At 37.9% G+C, this 26,691-nt stretch overlaps 1 protein-coding gene across 1 annotated transcript in view; it reads left to right on the top strand.

Annotated features, from left to right (window-relative positions):
* Window positions 1–16,225, top strand: part of LOC311625830 (uncharacterized protein) — a 38,643-nt gene extending 22,418 nt beyond the window's left edge. The window contains exons 9-16 of the mRNA XM_084890470.1: window positions 7,715–7,751; window positions 8,676–8,790; window positions 10,611–10,727; window positions 11,809–11,896; window positions 12,590–12,735; window positions 13,152–13,249; window positions 14,737–14,825; window positions 16,090–16,225. Coding sequence (XP_084746596.1) covers window positions 7,715–7,751; window positions 8,676–8,790; window positions 10,611–10,727; window positions 11,809–11,896; window positions 12,590–12,735; window positions 13,152–13,249; window positions 14,737–14,825; window positions 16,090–16,217 — 818 coding nt within the window. The 3' untranslated portion in view covers window positions 16,218–16,225. The remainder of the gene's footprint in view (window positions 1–7,714; window positions 7,752–8,675; window positions 8,791–10,610; window positions 10,728–11,808; window positions 11,897–12,589; window positions 12,736–13,151; window positions 13,250–14,736; window positions 14,826–16,089) is intronic.
* Window positions 16,226–26,691: the final 10,466 nt, after the last annotated feature.

Raw genomic sequence — 26,691 nt, 5'->3', positions numbered from 1 at the left:
AACGTCCCCTCATAGCTCCTTATACTTCCTTTCATAATAATCATTACGATGCGTGATCATTCATTCATGCATTCAACAAATATTTATTGGAAACAATTATGACTCAACTATTTATTTAGTTCCTTTGAAAATAGTGATTAATAGAACAGACCAAGTTCAGAACTTCATGGAGTTCACACTATAATAGGGTAGAAAGAAAACAACATATGTGCAAATAAATCCTAATATAATATTGGAAGCAAAAAGTGTTATAAACTGAAATGGGCAAGAGAATGAAGAATATTGAGGACAGGCTGGGAGGGGAAAATGTTAATTTAAATAAGATAGGTAAATATTCTCTGAGGTAATGACAATAGTCACAAGATAAGTGAGAAAACAACCAATAAAGAATAATCAAGAAACTCTCAGGCAAAGAGAATATCCACTATCAGGAATAAGGTGAGGATGTCAGGTCGCACCACTTTGCTCACATTTTAAGCTTACAGCCAACACAATAAAATAAATAAGTTAAAGGCATATAGATTAGAAAGTTATTATTTGCAGATTAAAATTACCTTTCTTGATGTTTCTACCTCTAATAGGACTCATAAGCTAATACAAATAATGAGCAGGTTTAGCAAAGTCATGAGATTACAAGGTGGAACAGGAAGCACCTTACAAGTAAAGCAAAAGGGTAAGAAATACAGCAGGCTTCTCATCAGAATCCATGCAAGAACCTTGTTCTCCCCAACTCTCAGCATCTAGGACACTGCTCCTTTAAGCCCAGCACACTGCCAGCGTCCGATTTTGTTTGAGTATTTAGAGGTACCTGCACCGCTCCCCTCAATAATGAAGATGTGCTTTCCATGTGCTCACCAACATGTGTAGACTTTCACCCTGAAAGGTTTCTTAATTCTAGATTTGTCTTCCATATCAAACTCATCAACACTGCTTTCTAAATTTTTTTAAACTTTTCACATCCCCATCTTTTGTTCTATTTCTACTGCTTTAAAATTAATATGGGAAGTTGTCACCACACTCGTGTATTTCCCATAACCTATCTCTCAGCTCTGCAAATCTCCCTGCACAGTGCGATCAGGTAGCATTCAAGAAATAATATTTGATCATGTAATTTCCCTTCTCTCTAAACATTAATAAAATTACTTTTCCCCATGTTATACAAGGAGGCAAATCTCTTAGACTTCTCTACAAAGCTTCCCCAACATTTTATACAGCCTAATATTCTGACCTACTTACGCCTTTATGGTACACTGATTTTTTGTTGTTGTTGTTGTTGTTTGCTTCTGCTCTTCATACCAGGCATACAAAACTTGTTTTCCTTTCTGATCAAATCAGATACATTTTTCAGGTTCAAATGAAACTCTACTATCTAGTTTTTACCCAGATAATACCAACTCACGCAACTCCCCATTGCTGCATATATCCCTGTTTCAACTACTTAGCACTAAACTGTACTACGTGGTAATGTTTATATGTATTTATCTTTCCCACAGTACTATACACCTTAAAGAAAAGAGATGGCATGTCCTTTCCTTTGAATTCTCTAAGAATCTAATCCAGGCTAATATTAAGTCACTGAACTAATATTTACAAACTGCCACCTATCTAACCAATATTGTGATAAGCTTTGGAGTTATACCAATAAACAAGAGAGACATAGTCAATTCCCCAATACAGGGGGTGGGCAAAAGTAGGCTTATAGTTATGAGTACATGAAAGTTGATTCTTGCATTATTATTTATTAATAATTACATTATTTTCTGTATGAACAACTGTAAACTTACTTTTGCCCACAAGGTATATGTTCCCTGAAAATATCTATCATTACAATATTCATAGTAATCATGACAAATAGTAATCATGGAGGTATGATGCCTCCAAGAATTTAAAAAAAAGGACATCCACAGTAAATTAGAGCATATTAGAGGATAATAATGATTTTTTTTGCACTAAAAAAGAACAAATGTTCCAGATAATTTTATTTCTAATAAGTAAGCAGCAATTTTGTGGCTATTTGTTACAGGAGAGTGAGAAGCTAGAAAACTTTTTAAGCAAGTGGAATAGGAAACTAAAACAAGAACATTGAACAAGACCAAACAATTTGGGTGCTTGAAGTTGGCCGGTAAATACCAAGCCATTATCTTCCCCAACTACGGACACTTGAGAGCAAATACCCCTCCCCACTAACTGAAAGAATCCAGAAGAGAGGAGGAAAGGAAGGGAAGGGGGGAGAAAGGGATTTTTAATGCCTCTTCTCCCCAAACAGAGTAAACATGGAGTTGATCCACCTGGAACTGCTAAAGAAGGAAAGGAGAGGGAGGTCTAAAATCCGGTCTCACAAAAGAAAGAAGTCCTTTTTAGAAAAGGAAAACCAAAGGGGAGGTAGTTTATTTCACTCCATGAAAGGGAAGCCAGCAAAGATAAAAATTGCCAGATGTTTCTCATAAATTTTGGGAAAGTGAAAGAGACCTTCAGAGTTAATCTGTACCAAGATACCTAGCAGATAAATTTTAGAACCTATAGTCAGAAAAATCTATAAGGCATACCCTTCCCGCCCTGCCCCACCCCACTCGCTCCTAAAATTAGCCCAGAGAACCCATCTGCACTTTAAACTGGATAACCGAATTTTTGCCTTACTATTTAATCCATTTGCATGGTTTACTTGCTTAATAAATTTGTTTTAACACAATGCAATTATCTGGAGTCACTAATTTGAATTGATTCCTAGGAGCATGACAAGAATCAAGTGGGCTGACTCAGGGGGCTGTCCACTAACACCTCTCTGGTGTCTGTGTGAGGTGCCTGAACCTAAGTATCTGAAATGTTAAATTGATAATCTAAGCAAGATTTGTCCAAAATTAAATATAGATGTGAGAAAGATCTGGGAATCTTTATAATAAAGAGTAATTTGCAAATTAACTCTCAACATTCAGAAGATGGCTGCCTACAACCAGGCCAGCAGAGGGAGTTAGTGAGGGACAACCAAACAACTGAACAAGCAGGCTGCATGGGCAACCAGGCTGGTTGGGGGGAGGGGGAGGCATGAGAGGCTACCAGGCCAGCAGGGGGTAGTTAGGGATGATCATGTCAGCACGCAGAGGCAGTGAGGGGTGATCAGGCCAGCAGGGGCATGGGGGGCAGTTAGTGGCAACTAGGCAGGCAGGCAGGTGAGCGATTAAGAGCCAGCAGTCCAGGATTGTGAGAGGGATGTCCTGGAGTAGAGAGGGTGCAGGCTGGGCTGAGGGGACACCCCTTCCCATGCACAAATTTTGTGCACTGGGCCTCTAGTGGATTTATAAACACTTAGAAAATCCATCTGTCAGGAGTTAACTTTGATTTAATGTAACCATAAGAGTAAAGCAATATAAGATGACTTTTAAGCCAGTTGTAACTGAACTGAAATAGTAGAGGAGAATTAAAATAATGTCTGTGCAGCTGTTACTAGGAATTTTAACATTGCAAAGGGGAAGTGGCACTCGGCACCATGAAACAAGGAAGTCTTGTTCTAGTTGTGCCTATGTGAGTTTCAAAGTATTGGGGAGAAATTTTAAGCCTCTTCTCATGGGCACAGAGAACTAGCAGGTGATGGATGATAATCCTTGGCTTGACATCTTTAGACCCAACATATTCTCTAATTAATATATAAACACATTCCTTTAAATCTTGAAAACAACTAAGCATCTCAGAAAATGTATCTATTCATCATCTGCCCTCTGTGAAGAAGGCGTGAATGGATCTTCAAACCACACCCCGTATCCCTGCTGAACTAGGAAGCCAGCATCCTTCGTCCAGGAATTCTGGGCATTTTCCTAAGACTCGGTCCTGTGTTCCTATGACTCTCTTTTGAATTTCCTAACCACAAGACGGGTGTGGAAAGAATAAAGCAGGGCACGGGCATAGAGTGTTTATGAGCACACTTGTCAAATGCCAACTTTATCTATGTAACCCTGAGCTCCCTGTTCCCTTCGCACTGGTATAGCACTGAACACTTAAGTATCAATAGACTTTTCCAATCTGTCCTTTAAATTCTGACCTGTGCTGACTCAGGGGATCTTGTCTGCAAAGGAACATCTCCTTTTCAGCCTGGCTATGGGCATGTTAAATCCCAATATATCTCCATCGTCTTTGTACTGTTCGGGTGTGCGAACAGACATTTACCTTCCTCACCATGGTGATGGGAGAAGAGCAGACCTCTGCTTTTTTTATCAGGGAGAATGGGAGGATTTTCTCCAGGGAAGCCCTGGGGGGAGCCGGGGGTGGGGCGGGGGGGGGTGTTGGGGAAAGAACTGGGGTAGCCTGGCTGCGCTGAGCACAAAGCCCTGTGACGTGGCGCCCACGTGGCGGGCTGGCCGTTTCCCAGGCACTGCAGCCGGAGGAGGGGCCAGTTGCAGCCCGACCCTGGCTCTGGCCCTGAAGCAGGAAGATCTGGGCCCAGGAGCCAGGGTAAGGAGTAGAACAGGCTGGGAAATTGGAAATGACCGAGGGTAGGGGTGAGGGGTGTGGGGGAAAGGTGGGGTAATGACAGGGGAGAGGACCATCTATGATGGGAGGGGTCTCATGATCCTTAGTACTCTTCGGCCCTCTGGTACCCATCGCTGGCTGAACCAGTACACGGGTAGGGTGTTTCTCTGTGTTGCTTAGTGCCCATTCGCCAGATGCTTTCAATGTGGGTGTCTGTGTGAGTCCTCTTGAAATTCTTTGCCTATCTTAAGGATAAATCATTCTATTCACACAGTGCACTCTGAGACATAGCCGAAGCCTCAAGTCATATTTCCAAATCTGGCCTTCCATGAAGTCAGCTTGAGAAGTTTGGCTGCTTATGTTTTGAGCGCAGTTATTAGAAGCTATGTATTATTACAGACAAGTAGAATTGTGGCTGTTGAATCTTCTGGGCTTTATGCCCTCTACTGGCTTCCAGGAAATGACATGAAGAGAAATATAGGTGTGACCCAAATCGATGTTGCAAATGCCCATTATGTGGGTGTCTGCTTACAGAGTTTATCCTCTGAAGAGTATATGGATTAGAGGCCTAGATGAGGAGTTGTGAATCTTGAAATTAGGTTGTGATATTCCAAGAATGTCAATTAACCCAATTATTTATTAGTATTTGAATAAAATACAAGGACATCAAAGCAGTCTGATCTCAGAAGGCGAGTATGGTCCTAAAGGTGAGACCAAATTAATACAGCAAAGTATTAGAGAACAAGACTAAACAGTTGTGTTGAGTTTCAAGTTCAGAGATGAGTGATTCTACCTAGGCTTCACATCGTTATGTTAAATGCCCTCTTTTACCCTGTTTCAGGATTATGGAACCATACACCATGCTCTTCCTGTAGACACCCCAGCAGAACCCTGACATCCTGGTTTTAAAACATCTGCAACGAGGGCACAGTACTATTCTATTAGTAAGTAGTGGTGGGGGTGAGGGGGGAGGGAGGAGGGAATGGCAGCCAAACTTTCAACTATGTATGTATATGGGTTTAAAGGAATTAAAAAAAATAATCATTTTTCTTTTTGTAAGTATAATCTCGGGCTGATGTAAAGGATAAATTATTGATAGTACAAGAAATGTTGAATCAAGGCCAGGGGAGGAGAGAGAGGAGCTAAGTACAGACTAGCCATGATTTTATACTAAGGATAGTTCACTGAGTATGTAATAGAAGGAGCAAGATAAAAGCACTTAGAATTTCCTTTCTCTGCAAATAATTATTTTGTGGAAAGGTGATTGGGTTTATAACACCAAATATTAACATGGGTTTCCATTTTGTTAATGCAGGTTTCTTAATCTTGTATTCTCTTTTTAGTAATTATTCAAATCAAATACCTAGCTTTGAACATAATGTTAAAAACACTAGTTTCTGAATGAATTTATTAATGTATTTGTTTTCAAGTGGTAATACCCAATGAATACCCACCTGGCATCCTGGTTATGTCATTCATTTAGCCCTGAGTGCCTCTTATGGGCCAAGTAGTTGCAGGGAGAAGGGAGGGATTGGGGACAGAAGAAGACTTAACCCTTCACGGGCTCACTGTTAAATATTGTACAAGGTGCAATGGCCACATGTGAAAGTACTTGTCATTCACCACTTCAAAGGAACCAGAGTAGAGTGGACAGTTTACCTGACCTGTGTTGGCCATCTCTCTACCCACTGTGTTATTAGCCAACTTACAAAGTAGAGTATGAAACTCATTTTGAAAATATCCCTAAATATGTGTTCAGAACCTTAAGAGATCTGTATGATTTTGATTAATAACTAAATGTGGGTAAGGAACAATATGTGGTCTATTTCAGATAATGCTGCTCTTAAAAGACTAGTCACAAACTTAGAGTTTTTAGAAATGATTGATTGTGAATAACCATGTAAATAGCATTAACCTTCCAATCTTAAATGTGTCTATATATAATACAAAGAAACTTACAACACAGGTACAGTGGACCTATTAGGAACTCTGTAACCGAGGAATGTGTACATCTAGCCACTAAGTGCAGTATTTTAACCAAAATTTGAAGAACTTATGAAAAAGAATTCTTCAATAGGAATCTTTGGTTAATGGATTCATGGTGTGGTGGTTCAGGTATGGCATGTGATGGTAATCTTTTTGGTCATGAATGTATAATCTACATAATTTAGTGCTTAAAGGATTAATCAGCAGGTAATGTAATTAATGTCACAGTAAGTTAGTTTGCCAGTAGCTCTAAAACATGCTAATCTGACGCTTCCCCTCTAATTTGTGTTTAACTTCATTTGAGATAGTACCTTCAACTCAGGTATTTGGCTACCCAGTGAAGGCACACATATCTAAAGGTGATCTGAATCTTCTCCCTAGAAAACTAGAAACTTTTCCAATTGTAGTAGAAAGAAGATAATGACTTAGGAAGGTTTTATGTTTCTGGAATTTTACTTTATTTAATACTTGTCCAACAGTGGCCAGTTGTAATATTTATAGTTATACACTGTGCCTTAAATTTTTATATTTTTATTTATGCAAACTATAAAATTCCCCATACATGCAAAAAATAAATACAGGTATTAGAAGTACTTTTAAAATTAGCAGTTTAATCAAACAACATGCATTTATGGAAGCTCCTAGGAGCTCAGAAAACTACCACACAGTATAAAGGATAATAATGAAAATATTAATAATTTCCATTTGTTGAGTATTCTATGCCAGGCATTATGTTAGGTATTTTATGCCTTTCAGTTTTCAAAGCAAACAGATGATAAGATGATCCACATTTTACAGAAGAGAAAACTGGATTTTCCAAGAGGGTTTCCCAGCACTGATGTTTTTAAAAACTATGTTCACAACCAATAAGGTATAGAAAGTTAACTAGGAAGTCAATGCCACAGAAAGCTGAGTCGCACCAGTTCAGCCACAAAGTAGGATTCAAGTTATCTTTGAAGTGATTAACTTGTCTGGAGTGGTTATTATAAAAGTACTAGGGCAGCATCCAAATGGTAGGGTGCCTAAGAAGGGAAGGCTGGTTAGGGAAGAAGGGCGTACTTTACTCAGATTAAAAACTTTGTGGGAGTCAATGTCAAAAAAACAATGTCAGGAAACTGGCAATGAAATTTTAAGCTATGGGTGTAAAAAAAATCTGTTTAAAAACTTTATTGACTTAGATTTACTGGAGCAACCAGAATTTGCTGAAACAGAAGTAGGTGAAATATATATGGTGCTCTGACCTCTTCACTTCCCTTCTTCCAATCAGGTAAAGCAGATACTCCATCCTGCTCTGAAGACCAACAGTAAGCAATGACCCATGTATTGTAATGTGAACATGTTATTTGTCAATCATTTTTATTTTGCCAGTGATAAAATGATACATTTAATATATCAATGGTTTTTAAAACTTTATGGTTAAATTTTTATTATTGAGAGAATCAAGTAAATTTTACTCACTATATCAAATTGAAACTTAAATGAATTATTTATATTTCATTCTAAAATAGAAGCTTTAAATAATTCCCATGTTTATGACTTTGAAACAATTCACTAGAACTATCTTTAATAGAAAAAGGTAAAAATGTGACAATTTATATATATTATATATACTTTAAGGACATCAGTCATGTTCATCAGTTTACATTTTACTAGAGGCTCAGTGCATGAATTTGTGCAAGGGTAGGGTCCCTCAGCCTGGCTAGCGATTGAGACCTATGAGGAGAAGTAACTGGAGGGAGATACCCAGGGAGGTTGGCCAGCCATGCCCCCCTAACAGGGGATGATGGGGCGGGGGAGGGGGCTGGATGTCCTTGGGGAGGAGTGGCAAGAGGGTGTCTGGCTAAGGGGAGGGCCTTCAGGAGGTTGTCCTGCTCTGAGTATCTGCCCCCTGGTGGTCAGAGCACGTCATAGAGACTGGTCAACCAGTTGTTCCTGTGGTTTGGTCATTTATATATATATATATATATATATATATATATATATATATATATATATATATATAATGATTATATATATATATATATATATATATATATATATATATATATATAAGCTTAGGCTTTTATATATATAGATTGTCTCTACCAGAGACAATGTTAGTTCCACTATTATTCTACTGGTACCATATGGCAGTCTTCGCTTGTTACATTATGAATTTGGGAGTCATAGTGGCTATGAGACAATATGTTCACTATATTGATTTTCCCCTCTTGTTCATGTACTACTAGTTTCAACGCAGAACTATTTTGTTCTCTTTTAACTTACTTCCCAGCAATGGCTTTACTCTCAGTGGTGGTGCTTTTGGCTGCTGTCCTGCTTCCACCTTTACCTGCAGAAAGTAAGGTAATGTTAGAGTAGAAAATCCTTCTAGCCCTATCCAGGCAACTTTGTGGGATGGCAAGGCACTTTGAGAGTGGGAAGGGCAGGGGTGTCTGGCCCATCACAAAGTACTCACTGGTTGCTCAGAGCACTTAGCATAATTACCTAGATGAAAATCCAAGGCTGCACTGTCCAGTAGAGTAACTGCTAGTCACATGTGGCTATTGAACACTTGAAATGTGGCTTGTCTAAACTAAGCTGTATAGGAACTCTTATGCACTGCTGGTGGGAATGCAGACTGGTGCAGCCACTGTGGAGAACAGTATGTAGTTTTCTCAAAAAACTAAAAATGGAACTCCCATTTGATCCAGTGATCCCACTTCTAGGAATATATCCCAAGAGATTAGAAACATGAATCAGAAAGGATATATGCACCCCTATGTTCATAGCAGCACAATTCACCATAGCTAAAATTTGGAAACAGAAGTACCCATCAGCAGATGAGTGGATTAAAAAACCGTGGCACATCTACACAATGGAATACTATGCTGCAGTAAAAAAAAAAAAAAAAAGTTCCTACCATTTGCAACAACACGGATGGAGATGGAGACCATTATGCTAAGTGAAATAAGCCAGGCAGAGAAAGATAAATACCACATGATCTCACTCATTTGTGGAATACAATGAACAACATAAACTGATGAACAAAAACAGATCCAGAAACAGAGAAACATTAATCAGAACCTAAGCGGGAGAAATCAACCAAAGGACTTATATGCATTCATATAAGCCTAATCAATGGACACAGACAACATGGGGTTGGGGGCATGAATGGTGGTGGGATGTAATGGGGGAATAAGGACATATATGTAATATCTTAATCAATTAAGAAATAATAAAATAAAATAAAATAAAATAAAATGAGCTGTACTGTAAGTATAAAATACATTCCAGATTTAAACAATTTAGTATAGAAGCAGAGGAAAATATTGCTTTAATAGCTTTTATATTAAATACACATTGAAATAGTATTTTAGATAATCATAAATTTAGGTCATTAAATTACATAAACTTTATGGAACAATCACACACCCTACTCTCCTTTCACACTTAGACCCCACACACCCACACACAAAGATAACCCAATAAGTATTGGTGACTGATTTAATACCTTAATTATTTCTGTTAATAAAGGAAAAGAATCAACAATAGTCCATAACTGGATGGCTTTGCTTCCTCCAAATTACCTTGGAGATTTGTTTAATATTGCAAATTTGTCTTTTAAGTGATTCCATAAAATCTAACCACAAAAGGTAGAATGAGTTATGTAGAATTTTGAATGCATTTCAACTGAGCCTAAATATTCTTTTCCCAATACATTCTAAATACATCTGTCTCTGAATATAGATATCATACAAGGTCAATATTCCCTCAAAGTCTAGGATGAACCTTGACCTCCCCTTAATTCCTTTTGCTGTCGCCCGATCAAATGTAAATGAATATATCTTAGGGCTCCTATTGTGCATTTTTGTGGTTATAAAATATTATCACTCATATGCCATATTAAGAATTTCCTAAAACTAGAAATGGGCATCTGTGGCCTTAAACAATTTTTAAAATTTTGTCATGCTATGAATTACACTTTCATTCTCAAATCTTCAAGTTACTTCTTTCCTATCTGTCACAGCTTTGGCTGAGATTCCTTGGTGATGCTTGGCAACTAATATTGGCTTAACTGAACACTTTTTAAAGTGGTCCTTGCTACATTGAATCAACTTATGTACTCTTATATATTAAAGGTTTTTCAAAAATGTTTTAAAAACCCTGACTTCATTTCCCTTTAGGATCCAGCCTTTTCTGCTTTGTTAACCACTCAATCGCATATCCAAAAAGATATTGTAAATAAACACAATGCATTAAGGAAATCAGTCTCTCCACCTGCCAGCAACATGCTACAGATGGTAAGAAGCAGTAATATAAGGAAAGTGGTGGGTACAAGCTGGTAGTTGGCATCTGTTGTGGCTTACAACATGCTGCCTCTGTTTTGCTGTTTTATTTGAGTTATGTTATAGGAAGAAATTCTTAGTTTTACTTTATAATGGTTAAACAACTCATCAAGTTTACAGGGCTATACGTTTTGGAAGACAGAATTAGAAACCAGACTATCAGGCATCAAACGTGAAGCTGTTATATTTTTTTCTTCACTCTTTTCTAGTCTAAAATAAACCCTTTTTCTTTCAGAATCAGTGCCATTGAGGGTAAATAGAACCCTTTCCAGGGCACAGTCCCTGAAAGCTAAATATCTCCTATATGAAAACAGTGGGCTACAAATGGAATTGGAAATAATCTAGATCAGCTTATTATTATCAAAATCTATAATAATAAAAGTGTAATATGATAATTTGACCTGATAGCCAAATGACCTCAACGTTATTCCAGATGTTCTTCCAGACACAGCCGCAGCGGTGGGGGCCAAGGCAGAGGTGGTTAGGGCGATCAGGCAGCAATCAGGCAGAGGGGTTAGGGGCAGTCAGGCAGGCAGGCAAGTGGTTAGGGGCAATGTGGAAGGCAGAGTGGTTAGGATCCAGTGGTCCTAGATTACAAGAGGGATGTCCGACTGACAGTTCAGGCCCCATCCTGCTTCGGGATCAGGCCTAAACTGGCAGTCAGACATCCCCCAAGGTGGGGTCCCAGATTGCAAGAGGGTGCAGGCCCTCCCCCACCTCATGCGTGAATTTCATGGACCAGGCCTCTAGTATAATTATAATGCTTCACATAAGATCAATATTTAGAATAGTACCATCACTAAAAATCCCAGGTGTGGCTGCTGTGCGATCATAAATAGTCATTTCTCTTGTGGGAAATGGGCATTTTGGCAGATAAAGACACACCAGAGATATTTTAAGATCAATGACAAATAGCTAATACATCTACAGAAATTTTGAAGTAGTGCAAATTAATTTTATCCCAATCAGATTACAATGTGCATGTTTTGTTTGAGTGAACTCTTAAGTGTATATATTTTTTCCTTATAATAATTAGGAATGGAACAGAGAAGCAATGATAAATGCCCAGAAGTGGGCAAACCAGTGCACTTTAGAACACAGTAAACCAGAGGAACGACAAACCAGTATGTAAATTAATAAACATTTGTTGAATAAAAGAAGAAATAAAATAACAGTGGACAAATAAAATAGAATGGATCCTTCTGGTGTATTACTTTAAGACTATGAATAAATGTTACTTACACTTGGCTTTTTGTAATCACAGTATCTCTATATGGAGAGATAGTTATGATAAATGCCATTTTGTGCTAATGATTGTTTGTTATATAATATAAATAATTTCTCAAGCAGTATCTAATTTGTTCCTCCCAACCTCCTCATGAGTAAAGTAAAACATGGAAGGAATGACTTACCCAAGAACACAACCTGATGTAGTGACATATATCAAAAAGCTAACCAGGCTTTCTGATTTCTAATCCACTGACCTTTTGTGATATTATGTAGCCATTTGGTGTTCTGAAATTATTTATTTTGTATTCTCAAAATAATTGAATTATGTGAAATTTTACCTAATTTTTTTTTCTTTACAAATATGAAACCTTTTTAAAATCAGGATGATATTTTGATTATGTTGATTCATTAAAAATGTTTTGATGATAATCAAGTATTTTGTATGGACTGTGTAATTATAATGCATGGAACCATATAGTCGATTCAAAAAAATAATAGAAGATATATCAATGATCCTGGTGTTCAAATAGTTGATTTCTTTTACCATTGCAGCTTTATCGCTTTCCTCATGTTCTGTTCCTTCATAGGTACGAAATGTGGTGAGAATCTCTATATGTCAAGTGACCCTACTGAGTGGTCAAATGCACTCCAAAACTGGTTTGATGAGAGTGACGATTTTGTTTATGGTTCAGGACCAAAGTCTTCCAGTGTAGTGGTTGGACATTATACCCAGGTAAAGGGAATGATGAAAATATTTCTACCGCAAATGCTCTCATACAGAAAGCTTCTTCAAATTATGACCCATTCCAGTGTTTAATTTGGGGAAAGAGCCCGAATAGGTACAACACAGAACCATTGGACTGTACTTCACCCGCAGCTGTCATTTTATTTTGATGGCTTGCAAAACTCTTGGTTGGAAAGTGCAGTGTGTATTTCTCCAGCATTACAAATGGATAGAGCAGTGAATGTACATAAAAATTTAACATTTTAAAAGTGTGTGATTTTTATTTCAATCATATAAATATTTCCATGACATACATGGCTACAAGCTATAGTAGTAACATTTTTCCAAGTTTTTATTTGGTATTTGTCCTTTAATATTTTCCCTTTCTCACATTATTCTTTATATATCCCCTCATGGATTTGTAGCTTGTTTGGTACTCATCTTACCGTGTTGGATGTGGAATTGCTTATTGTCCCAATCAAGAAAATCTAAAATACTACTATGTTTGCCACTATTGTCCTGCGTGAGTATACACTTTAGAGATAATGTCAATATTTCCATCTGCAATTTGATACTTTTAAATTTTCATATATTAGACAAATCAGAATAAAAACATGTGTTTCAGTAAAGGAATAAGTCTTTGGAAATGCTTTTTCAGGAGAGATAAGAGACCAAGTATAAACGTGAAGCTCCTTTTTCTCAACTGTAAAACAATGTCTTTTCTCTCAATCGCCTTTTCCCAGTACTCAAGATTATTCTCTGAGCATGTGGAGTGTGCGTGTCTCTCGTTTAGCTGTCATCAGTTCTCACTACTTTCATGCCCTATTGATGCTTGATGATTAAGCAAGGGGTGGTAGTGCAGTGGCAAATTCGGGATCAAAGATTGTGATTTCTGCCTTTTCTGCAAAAATGTTTCTGCTCCTGTTTATCTACAAACTATTTGCATTTCTACCATTAAAAATGATTCCTTCTCTTGAGTTTCAGAGGTTTTTCAAGAGATCTTTAATATATTTCAGAGTCCAGAAAAAGTTAACATCTGAAGTCTTTCTCAGCAGTTTAAATATATAATCATAAAATATATGTATATATATATATATATATATATATATATATATATATATATATATATATTGATTTCAGAGAGCAAGAGAGAGGGAGAGATAGAAGCATCAATGATGAGAGAGAATTATTGATCGGCTGCCTCCTGCACACTCCCTCCTTGCATGTGCCCTGATGGGGAATCGAACTGTGACCTCCTGGTTCATAGATTGATATTCAACCCCTGAGCCACACTGACCTAGCCTCAGCAGTTTTCACACACAAAAACAGCTCCATAATGAACCACCCCATACTGCCTTGACTTATAGCAGGCAACATGCTGTTTCATCCAACAATATATTTGAAGTCATCCACAATAAATCCTATGGACATATCGAAGATCTAATCTCAACGGATCTCTTAGCTTAAATTCCTTATGACTAGAGACAGAGGGACCCCTCCCCACACCAAACTAAATCTCCCACATCGTTCCTGCCTAGAAATATATACTGTCCCTAGTACATATCAGAGAAATTGTGGTATTTTATCATCTTCCAAATATAAATGATATGGTAGCATTGAGTATTTTCTTTCATACTACAACTCCCTAGCCCCAAGAGTTTCTCCTGTCTGTCTAGGAGATGTGGTCTAACCCTAGCCAGCACAGTGGGGTGCACTGCCTTACCAATTTAACCACATCTTGTGGGAGGTGAAGAGAGTGTTGAAATATACTCTGAAATATTTAGATTGCAGTTATTTCAATTTAGTTGTTCAACCTACAGAATAATAGTGAAGGAGATGAGTCAATGTTTGAGGTATTTTCTTAATTTGGAGGCCATCTGAATTACACATTGGGAATTGTAACTTTTCACTTTTAATAACTATGTATATTTGGTGACTAAGGCTACCTGTGGAGTATAAGCGAAACAGCAAAGTGAAAAATATTTGACGTTATAATTTTTTAAATTTCAGAGGCAATAATGTGAGTAAAAAGAATACCCCTTACCAACAAGGAACACCCTGTGCCAGTTGCCCCACTAGCTGTAACAATGGACTATGCAGTAAGTTTGAAGTGATTTTACCTGCTGTTATAATAAAGAGTTGATATGTTCTTTTCTTTTTATGGGTTAAGAACTCTCCTAAAGTTACCAACTTAAATACAGGTATTGATGCAAAATACAGAAATATTCCTCAACAGGATGTGTTTAAGTAAACATTTTTACACTTTCATAACTTACATATGTTTTGTAACAAAAAGGATATTACCAACTCTAACATAGTGAAACATCTACCATCAATGGCTTTTGTGACTATAAAAAGCTCATTAATATTAATTACACAAGGTTCTGGTAACTTTTCATCAAAGTATCATTACACAAAAGGTGGCTTTTTGAAAAAATAAAAATAAATCTGCAGATGTGAGATGAACATTATGGCTCAATCTAGACAGGCAAACCAAATATTAAATTTCTTTTGTGCTAATATATTCATCATGCTAATTATCATATTTTACAGTATAATTTGAATCATAATGTTTGACTTGACAAATGATCACTTACCTTATCATTTGATAGTAGCTTTGTGTACTTTATAATGACAAAAATTCAATCTGAATACAAAATTGGTAGCAAAAGGAGAGAATAAAATAAATGTCATATATTTCATTTCGAAGTTCTTACGAATAGAAGTAAAAAAAGCTGTTGGTCTTTCATAGTTGGGATGCTTTCATTAAAATTATGAACAATAGAGCTGACCCATTCTCTGAGATTTTTACCTTTCAAACTCATTCATCTTCAGTTAGCCTTCTTTTCATAAAGCTTTAATTCAGAATATTGACGGTATCAAAATTATAAATCAACTAAAGAAGAAAAAAGTTGAATATTTATACCACTGCTGAATGCTATTTGCTAAAGAGCTTGGAATTATCCTATTAGCAAAAGCATTCAACTGAGAAAGAGGAGAGAGAGAGAGGAGAGAGAGAGTGGAGAAAGAGAGAGAGGGAGAGGGAGAGGGAGAGGGAGAGGGAGAGGGAGAGGGAGAGGGAGAGGGAGAGGGAGAGGGAGAGGGAGAGGGAGAGGGAGAGAGAGAGAGAGAGAGAGAGAGAGAGAGAGAGAGAGAGACTTTGCTTTGTTGTTCCACTTAATATTTATGCATTCATTGGTTAATTCCAGGATCAAACCTGCAACCTTGGTGTATTGGGATGTCTCTCTAACCAGTTGAACTGCCCAGCCAGGCTCCCTCTACACCCATGCATTTTGAAAATCTGAATCGTTTTGCTGCTACTAAAGAAAATCATAACCTGTAACTAATCTGTTTTTGTTACAGCCAATAGTTGTGAGTATGAAGATCTTCTTAGTAACTGTGGTTCCTTGAAGACAACAGCAGGCTGTGAGCATGAATTGCTCAAGGAAAAGTGCAAGGCTACTTGTCTATGTCAAGACAAAGTTTTCTGAAATGCTCAACATGCAATGCACAAGATTAAGTGGAAAAGGGCTGCGTTACTTAGACCTGGTGGAGAAAGGTGCATCATTTAACTGACACATCCCAGAGGGGAAATTGTAAGCCTGTTAGTTACACATTTGATTCCAAACAGCAATGCATCTTTTTCTCTAGGATCTTCACAGTAATCTCTCTCATACATCAATTTACAAAAGCAACACAATGCCAACTTAAGACTTTGAGATACATTTGTTACTTTAAAGTGAAGGAATTAAATCACGTTGAGGATGTCTAAAGTGGTAACCACAGGATTTTAGGTCACTAGAATTTTGGACTAAAATGAAGAATCACATGTTTCATGAAACAACTTGGAGGAAAAAAAAACACCTGTAACATCATTGTCATTCCTACTACATGATTTTTTACATGTATAAAGAATGAATCCAAAGATTGGATCTACCTTTGTCTTATGGTGTCCTTTAAAAACAAAAGTAGCTTTTAGAATAAAGAACATACCTAAACAACCACATAGGTATGATTCTTGTGCAATATTTTATAGGACTCATAATTACTCTAACTAGACTCATCCCAGTTAAATGATAATATGGAACAAAATTTCCAAAATATTTACCTATAAAATTAAACTTTAACAACAACAAAAAATCTGTTCTTACTTCTTTTTACTTTATGACATTTGATAATCCTATTTATTTAGTTGATAAATTTTTAAAAAGACGGTACCATCTGACAATATGTACAAAGATATCCTCCTCCCCAGAAGAAAAAAAAAATAAGTATTTTAGAGATATTTATCATTGATGAGTCTTTGCCTACATTGTTATTTAAGATTGTTAAACAACAGTCAAGTAACTCTTTTACAGGTAGTGATAAAAGAAAAATGATTGCCTCAAACATTTTTACTAAAAAAATTAAAATAACTCCTCAATTTAAAAATCTAGAAAAACAGTAGAATAAATCTAAATTGAAGAAGAAAATGATAGTCATAAATAAAAATTAATGAAATAGATAGTAGAAAATAAAAATATATAATTAATAAATCAAAATTCTGTGTTTTGAACCAGTGTTTCCCAAAGTGTGGTACGTGTACCCCCAGGGGTATGGGAAGAGTTTGGTGGGGGTAGGCATTGTACTGGAGTTTGGTGGGGATATGCACTGCACCGTGCTTAGTTGCACCTAATTCTACATTCTCATGAGTACTAGGGGTACTCAGCATTACAAAAATTATAGAAGGGGCACACATATGTCAAAAGTTTGGGAAACACTGATAGACAAATGACTAGGTGGCTTAATACAGAGAGAAAGATAAAACAAAAAAATTAAGGCAAGGGAGAAACAGCTATTAAAATGTAAGAAATAAAGAGAGGTGGCAGGGAGGTAGCTATTAAAACCTCTATACAAATATATTTGGGAACTTAGATAAATAATTTGCTAGGAAAATGAAAATACAAAAATTGACTCTATTAGAGCTAGAAAGTTTAAACCACCCATTACCAATATGTAAAAGCTATTAAGAAGCTATCACCTCTCAAAAAAAAAAGTGTATGTGTGTGTATGTGAGAAATATAATAAATGGGCAAAGAACATGAACAAATAATTATCAAAAATAAATGAAAATGGTCACTAAACATAAAATAAATTTTTATTCCATTCATAAAAAGAAATGGAAATTTAAATCTCATTGACATGGCACTTCATCTCTCAAATTGTAAAAATTAAACACACACACACACACACACACACACACACACACATTCTGCTATAGTTTTTATGGAGTGGTATTTGGCAATGTGTACCAAAACTACATGTGCATTTGCTCTTTAATTCAGCCATCTTTCTGGGATTCATCTTCAAATCACTTCTAGAAATTTTATATTGTTCTTGAACCATATGATGATTCATATTGCAACATTACTTATTGAAATAGTATTTGTAATTGCAAAATATTGAAAAAGTCTATAGCCCACACACAAAAAGTTGGTTGAATAAACTATGGTTTATTCAACATATGGTAGCCCTATACATTTTTTATGAAGAACAAGAATCTTTATGAACTTATCTGGAGTGATTTCCACTATATAGCCTATATAATAAAAGCCTAAAAAAAGGAATGGTGGAACATGGGTTGCTATGATGCACAATGACCTCCAGGGGCAGACACTCAATGCAGGAGCTGCCCCTAGCCCACATGCTCCAGGCCAGCCAACATGGTCCTCCGATTGCTCTGCTGGTCTCCCTACAGAGGAGGTGACTGGTGGTAGTGGTGGAGCACCAAAGGAAGCAACCAGCAGTGGTGGCAGAGGGCCAGGCTGGTGAGTGGGCCGCATCAGGCCAACCAAACTCAGTGCCAGCACGGAACCCCAATTGCACTGTCCCTCATCACCAGCCAGGCCTACGGACCCTACCCATGCACGAATTTCGTGCACCGGTTGTTAAATAAAAAATAGCAAAGTGCAAAAATGTTTTTGATAGTATTCTACCTTTTGTGTTAAAAAAAAAAAAAAAAGGGTAAATGCGAAAATACACCTGTACTTTCACATTTTTGCAACATAGGAAGAGTGTACCAAAAACTAAGGAAATTGGTTGTATACAGTGGGTGGGTGAGAATGGGGTGGGCAGATTGGAAAGTGTCAAAGGGGTAGGAAAAATTGGTTGGAGGGAGTGACTCTTCTCTGACTTCCTTTTGGTATAGTTTTAACTTATAAATTATGTTAATGCTTACATACTCTTAAAATAAAATATAACCAACAAAAGTGGGAAGAAAAATCCAAAAATGGAATAAACACAAAAACAAATTAAACTATACTTTAAATACATAAAATAATCACCATAAAGGGGGGAAAAAACCACCACAGAACCAATTCAAATAATGTTCAAATGCCATTTTTGACTGTATGTCTTCTATATTTATATAAACAAATGTTCAACTCTAATGAATAGACTTTCTTGTTTGTTTTTAACCTTAGACACATGAGTTAGTATTTCTGAAACTACTATGTCTGCTATGATTGAACAAATACATATGAATAATAGAAACCAGGTTTCTCACTGTTGGAGAAAGAATTTATGCATATGGAAGAGAGGAAGGTGGAAATAGACCCTGTGTTGTATTAGAATTGGATATATTGCCATGAATTGATGGTTTTCAACATATAGAAATAGATGTGGTTGTTAGGGAACTAAGCAGAAGGAATCCCTTCCCTCAAGAATGAATACTTTTGCCGAGACTGGTTTGGCTCAATGGAGAGAGCGTCGTCTTGGGGACTGAAGGGTCCCAGGTTCGATTCTGGTCAAGGGCATGTACCTTGGTTGCAGGCATATCCCCAGTAGGGGGTGTGCAAGAGGCAGCTGATCAATGATTCTCTCTCATCGATGTTTCTAACTATCTCTCTCCCTTCCTCTCTGTACAAAAATCAATAAAAAATATTTTTTAAAAAAAGAATGAATACTTTTTTTTAACAAAGGAAATAAGAACATAAGGTTTCCCAGCCATGAGGGACACATACCATTCTTCAGGATAGTAAAAATTATTCATAAATTGATATAAAATGTAACACCAAAGAGAGAAATGCTGGCTCACCACTTTTAAATGGAACACATCATGGCTTTAAATGAAAGAAAGTTCCAGAAAGGACAAGTTCATGCTGGCTTAATGAAGCCTTCATCCTTATCTCTCTAGCATTGGTAGCCAGCAGCAAAGATGGTGATAATTGGTGAGTGGCCACTGGAGGCTTCCATGGCGTCCAGCAAACTCAGCTTTGAGGTCTGGAGTTACTGATAACACACTCACTGGATATTGCCAAGTTTGAGTCCTTATTTGCTCAGATCTGTCAGAGAGGCTGAGTAGAAAGGTAGGAAAAGAGCAGATGTTATGGGGGAGGTGACACTATTTGTTACTACACATGAGAAAATTCCTTGGACTCTATGAGTACCCTACAATGATTGGGTGAAAACTTTACAGTTTATGGCTTTTGCAAGAGCAAATATGGGGATCACTATCTTTACCTGTCATACATATGCATGAGTGCACACACATAGACATACACACACAAGCATTTTATGGCAACTCCTAATGTTGAAAAATATTATCTAATAAAAGAGAAACATGAAAACTGACCATCACTTTGCTATGCCCACCAGCCAATCAGAGTGAGCATGCAAATTAACCCAACTAAGATGGCAGCAGCCATGGAGCTGGAGCAAGTAGGAGGCTTGGGTTACCCCTGGCAATGGAGGAAGCCAAGCTTCCCACCTGCCATGGCTGACCCTGGCCTCCTCTCAAGATTACAAAGTTTCAAATATAGAAGATAAATAAATCTCAGATATCTGCTTCCAGCTAGCAGTGTCCTCCACTTAGTGCTGGGGGGCATGGCCAACCTGAAAACCACCACAGGCCCCTTACCCAGGCCACTCCATGTCCCAAGGGAGTCCCCATAATGATCCTGGACACCCTTCAGGGCAAACCAGCTGGCCCACACCTGTGCACCAGGCTTCTATCCTATCTAATAAAAGAGTAATATGCAAATTGACCATTACTCCAACACACAAGATGGCTTCCCCCATGTGGTCAAAGATGGTCACCACAAGATGGCTAGCAGGGGAGGGCAGATGGGAGGAAATAGGCCTGCAAGGGAGGGCAGTTGGGGACAATCAAGCCTGTAGGGGAGGGCAGTTAGGGGTGACCAGGCCTGCAGGGGAGACAGCTGGGAGGGGGGCAGGCCTGGAGGGGAGGGCAGTTGGGAGCCAGCAGTCCTGGATTATCAGAGGGATGTCCAACTTCTCCTAAGATAGGGCCTAAATGGGCAGTCAGACATCCCTCAAGGGGTCCCAGATTGGGGAGGGTGTAGGCTGGGCTGAGGAACACCCCTATCCCTGCACAAATTTTGTGTACCAGTCCTCTAGCATAATTATAAAAGACACTTTTGATTTATATATAGAATTTAAAAATGTCATCAGATATATATTTATTTCAAATTGAGATGATTTTTCTCTTTTTTTGATTATGTGAAATAATGCTTGTAATATATTTAAGAGTAATAGATACTAATGATACTCAATACCTTTTAATGTACTTGCCTGTCTCCACTTATTGTACCAAAGCTAATTAGAAACATATTACATTCCATATGGTTTGCTGATTTTTTTATATTCATTTTTGCCCTTTGCCTTCACAATAGTTCTTTGTCTGCATCTTACAGGTGAGTAAGCGGGGATAAAAGTTAAGCTCCTTGTCCAGATATAAACAGCCAGCAAATGTCAGAGCATGTACTCAACCCAGACAGAGCCTGGCAAAGGCTAATGTTTTTAAGCACTGCGCAATGTTGGCTTTTTACTTATTTTTTATCTAGACTGAATTTATTTGACAGTTTGGACTGAAAATGTATTCACACTATTTCATTGGAAAAGGAAAATGTACTTCACATTAAGTTCTGAGGTTGATTACTTATTCTGTATTTATGAAAATGTGTGTATTTTTGACTTTGTGACTTTTAAGACTTGTAGTTCATGGTAGTCAGGCATAAAATGCTTCCTTTTAACCTCATAAAATAAGATAGTGACCTAATTCTGTTGACTTCCATTGCTACTATCTTAAAAATCTTGTCTATAATTATGGAAAAAATGGTGACAAGAAATAAATTGAATCCTAAAGAGCACTGATTGTATGAGAATATGAGAAAGCCTTCCAGAGTGATGGATGATACAGAGCTACATACATATTGGGAAATTAAATAGTCTATAGACCCTTGACTTTGTGCACTATATTATATGCAAGTTAGGCCTTAATTTAAAAACAATAACAGATGTATATAAGGATGATGAGAGGGAGGGGAAAAAGAAGAAGAAAAGACAAAAGTCAAAATAGACTGTCATGATATGGCATGGAGGTACAGGTTTGGTAAGAAAATCAGGGTAAGAAAATCATGGGGGCATATTATAAGTGAGAATATGGAATGGCAGTTGAGTTTCACTGTACAGATGACTCTTAAAATCCTGACACTACATTAGATTCTCAGAGAGTGAGTGGAGCAGTTTGCTAAATCTCAAGAGTTTGCTAAAACTTGTGAAGCAAGATCTACCAAAAACTACAAAAGCTACTGTCTTCTATTTTAATTTTTTTCTGTCAAGGAGATAAATCTTTAAACTCTAGTCTGGCACAATTAGCTGAAAGAGGAAAAGAATAATTAACCTGTGAGGAAACAGTCACAAATCATCTACAGTCACAAATCATCTACATGCTTGGGGAATATTGAAAACCTTTTCAAGTCATCATAAAATAAGTATCAGTTCAGTTGAAAAATGATGAGGTAGGAGAGCAATGTGTGGTGACTGACACGTGGCAAATGGAAGAGCCAAAAAATACCGTGAAAGTTTGACATCAATCTTTGGGAAATATGTGTAATTTAAAATATGTTTTTTTTGTTTTTTTTTTTTTTTACTATTTAGCATTCTTGAACCATGACTTCATATATAAAACAGAGTAATATGTAGAAGGGCACTTTTTGAAAAATTGTGCTAAGCTAAATTTATTTCTTTTTTTGCTAGTCCTATCTAATAATAGAGTAATATGCAAATTAACCATCACTCTGCTACAAAATGGCAGCCCCCTTAGCCACAAGATGGCCGTGCCCAGTCCCCTCAGCTCCGCTGCTGGAGTGTCTGGCCTTTCCGCAGGAGCAGCAAGGCTGGATCCGACTCTGGAGGGGTTTTTGATCCGCCCCATACAGGGCAGTCAGAGCCTGGAGAGCAATTAGTGTGGTGGCAGCAGGGAAGCCCCAGGCCCAGCAAACAGAGCCTGGACAGCAGGGCTTGGGGCCTCCTAAGTGTGGAGGTGACAGGAGCACCCCCAGGTGCAGCAGTCAGAGCCCAGACAGCAGGGCATGGAGGCTTCCTTAGCATAGAGGAGGCAGGAACACCTCCAGGCCCAGCAGACAGAGCCAGAACAGCAGGGCTTTGGGTGTTCCTTAGCCTTGCAGTGGCAGGGAAGCCCCAGGCCCAGCAAACAGAGCCTGAACAGCAGGGCTTAGATGCTTCCTTAGCAAGGTGACAGCAGAAACACCCACAGGCCCCACAGACAGAGCCAGGACAACAGGGCATGGGTACTTCCTTAGTGTGTTGGTGTCGGCAAAGCCCCCAGGCCTGGCAGACAGAGCACACTGCAGGGCATTGGGGCTTCCTTCGCATGGTGCATGGCAAGGCAGGCAGAGAGCTGAGAGCAGGGTATGGAGGGTTCATCTCCATGGCTGCAGCAAAACCTCCAGCCCCACAGAAAGCAGAGAACCATGGGCAGTGGGCCTAAGCCATCAGTAGGACATCCCCTGAGAGCTCCTGGATTGTAGAGGGTGCAGATTGGGCTGAGGGACTCCCCTGTGCACAAATTTTGTGCACTGAGCCTCTAGTTTATGAATGTAAATGAAAATATCATTTTATAAAACTATGTATGTTATGTGCCCATAGTTCATCTAAACATTAAGCAGAATTTTATTAAATTCATATTAAACCATGGAGACTATTTTTAAATATAATGGGTACTTGAAACAGGTGAAAAACAAGACAAAATACCTACCTACTATTCTCTGTGCTGGATTTGTTCCATACAAGATCCTGATCTTGATGTTATTAATTGGTGCTTCCAGTGACTTCTGTGGAAGCAGGCAATTAAGCAGTGCATTTGGGTCAGCAATGAGCAACCTTTCAGGAATTTGTAAATAAAATTTCAGTTCTTAGTATTTAAACCAAGTGATATCATCAACTTCAAGTGAAATGTTTGGGAAACCTCAAAATTCCAGGCAGGGTAACCTAGATCTACTCCTGCTAGAGATAAGATTGGAATGTAATAGCAATTTATGAAGTGAAAACTGAAGGAAAGACTGTGTAATTACACAGGGTAGGTCAGTATAAGGCAGTGGCCCTTAAAGAGTCATCTTTCAACTGGAAGTAGCATCAACATATTGGGTCGGCAACTAAGTAATTGCGGATTTTTTAAAGAAAATCAAAGACAATTTTTTCATGGAACTAAATAACTTTATTCTGTAATGTATTGCCCATTTTGATCAATGGCCTTTTGCCATCTTTCAGGCAGCATCATAATCCCACGTTCAAAAAACTTCTGGTTTTTATTAGCAAAAAACTGAATCAGGTACGATTTGACATCATCATCATTATTGAAATTTTTACCATTCAAGGAGTTTTGTAAAGATTGAAACAAAAAGTAATCAGATGGTGCAAGGTCAGGACTATATGGTGGATGTGGCAAAACATCCCAACCAAGCTCCATTAATTAAACTTTTTTTTACTGATTAACAGCTGAATAGCCAACTATCAAATAACAAAATGTGTTTTACATTTGTACTACGTCTGCAAACCTAAAAATTCAACTGAAGCCATATATGTGTGAGACCCGCAATTACTTAGTTGCCAACCCAATAGAATCAGAAACTGAGGTGAGACCCAGAATGTGTGTTTTAACAGGTCCCTCACTATGCTCTAAAGCCCAGACAGACTGTCCCATGGTGTGGACTAGGGAGAGAAGACACTGCTTTTGGCAGACTCCAGTGTGGTCATTAGAGGATAGTATTTCCCATAAGATAAAGCTCTTGCATTAGCCTCATCGTGACTGGAATGAAATGGCTCTCAAAATTCTTTCTCTTTGCTCTCCTTTTATGTGCAAAAAAACCAACATTTTTATTGCACGCTTGGCCTTCGAGTTACCCTGTCTCTGCAAAGGAGGAGCCCTGAAAGGGGAACATAATCATGCTAAACTTGGACAGGTGGCTAAGATTTTAAGTGACAGAATCAAGTGTAGCAAGCATTGGAAAGCTGGACTAAGAGTAGCTGAAGTCTCTCTTAGTTACTTGGTCGCAGTAAGTAAGAGAGACTAGGTTCAAAAATCAACTGTGAAAAAACAGGTTGAGTAATACTTGGCACATGAGTATCTTGTTTGAAAAAGACCTAGAGCTTTTCATTAATTACAAATGTCGCATGACTATCAAGATGTTGACACAAGCCTAGGGAGTATTTATAGGAAAATGTTCATGCAAGGCAAATAAAGGGTCCATGCTTCTGTGCTTTGTGAAGAACATAACTAGAACATTCTATTCTTTGCTGATGTCAAACTTTGACAGGGTATTTGAACTGGTGTCCAAAGGATAGTATTAAAGAGGTGAAGTGTGTTAAAACCATGTCATCTATCAGGACATCCCACATCAAGCCTGCAGCAATCCACATCCATGAGCATGCCTCTCACCCATTGATCATATCTGGGAGTCAGAGACCTTCTTATGGTTTGGGCACAATGAACTATTGAGTGGCCACTTGTCTTTCTTTACAAGTAACACACCTTGGTAGAAGGGATTCAGTAGGAAAGATGGTGACATTTCTGCTTGAATTGTGGTGTTCAGAGCATGTGGGGAAGAGCTGGCACTAACAGTAAAACACATGACAGGGAATCAGGCTGGAGAGTCTTTTTTTATTTCTTAAAATATGTTTTTACTAATTTCAGAGAGAAACGGAGGAGAGAGATAGAAACATCAATGATGAGAGAGAATCATTGATTGGCTGCCTCCTGCATATCCCCTACTAGGGATCGAGGCCATAACCTGAACATGTATGCTGACTGGAATTGAACCATTAGTTAACACACAACCACTGAGCCATGCCAGCTGGACCTTACCTCCTTCACTTTAAATCTTGATGCTATCATGCTTGCCCCTTCTCAATTACAAATGTCCCAGTCATATAAAGAAAAAGAAGGTGCTGGGAGGGGAGTTAGAGGGAATTAGTTATGACATGAGAGAATCAGCCTCAATAAGTAACTTTGTTTTCCTTCTACTTCTCAGTTTCTTTTTTGTTTTTGTTTTTTTTAAATAGCAATAGAGCTATCAGGATATATTTTTGTTTTTCTGAAAAAGATGGAACCAGGAGGACATTTTTATTCCCTAGAGGTTCAGATGAGGTGTATCCCTCTTGAAAAGCAAAGTCTATTCTAAAATGGACGTTTCTTATAATGTGGCTCCTGCTGAACATGGGACAGCACTGCTCATGTAGGTTGTGTATGCCAACTGGCTAGCTAACCTCTTTGGAGGTGTGGATGACATTTTGCTTGTGTCCCCTAAGGCACTTAACACCCTGTAGATAAATATTTGATCTTTAGGAAATATTTGTTGTGTTGAATTGTTTCAAATCACTTCATATAGTGTCTTTATTTCAGGTGTTATTGTTTTTGTTTTAAAATTCTGTATGGCCGAAACCAGTTTGGCTCAGTGGATAGGGTCCCAGGTTCGATTCTGGTCAAGGGCATGTACCTTGGTTGTAGGCACATACCCAGTGGGGGGTGCGCAAGAGGCAGCTGATCGATGATTCTCTCTCATCGATGTTCCTAACTCTATATCCCTCTCTCTTCCTCTCTGTAAAAAATCAATAAAAATATATTTATAAATAAATAAATAAATAAATAAATAAATAAAATTCTGG

Source organism: Pipistrellus hanaki (genome assembly GCF_964339955.1).
Source record: "Pipistrellus hanaki genome assembly, chromosome: 7".
Lineage (NCBI taxonomy): Eukaryota > Metazoa > Chordata > Mammalia > Chiroptera > Vespertilionidae > Pipistrellus > Pipistrellus hanaki.
The sequence above is the reverse complement of the archived record's forward strand: the minus strand, read 5'-3'. Positions and strand labels throughout refer to the sequence as shown.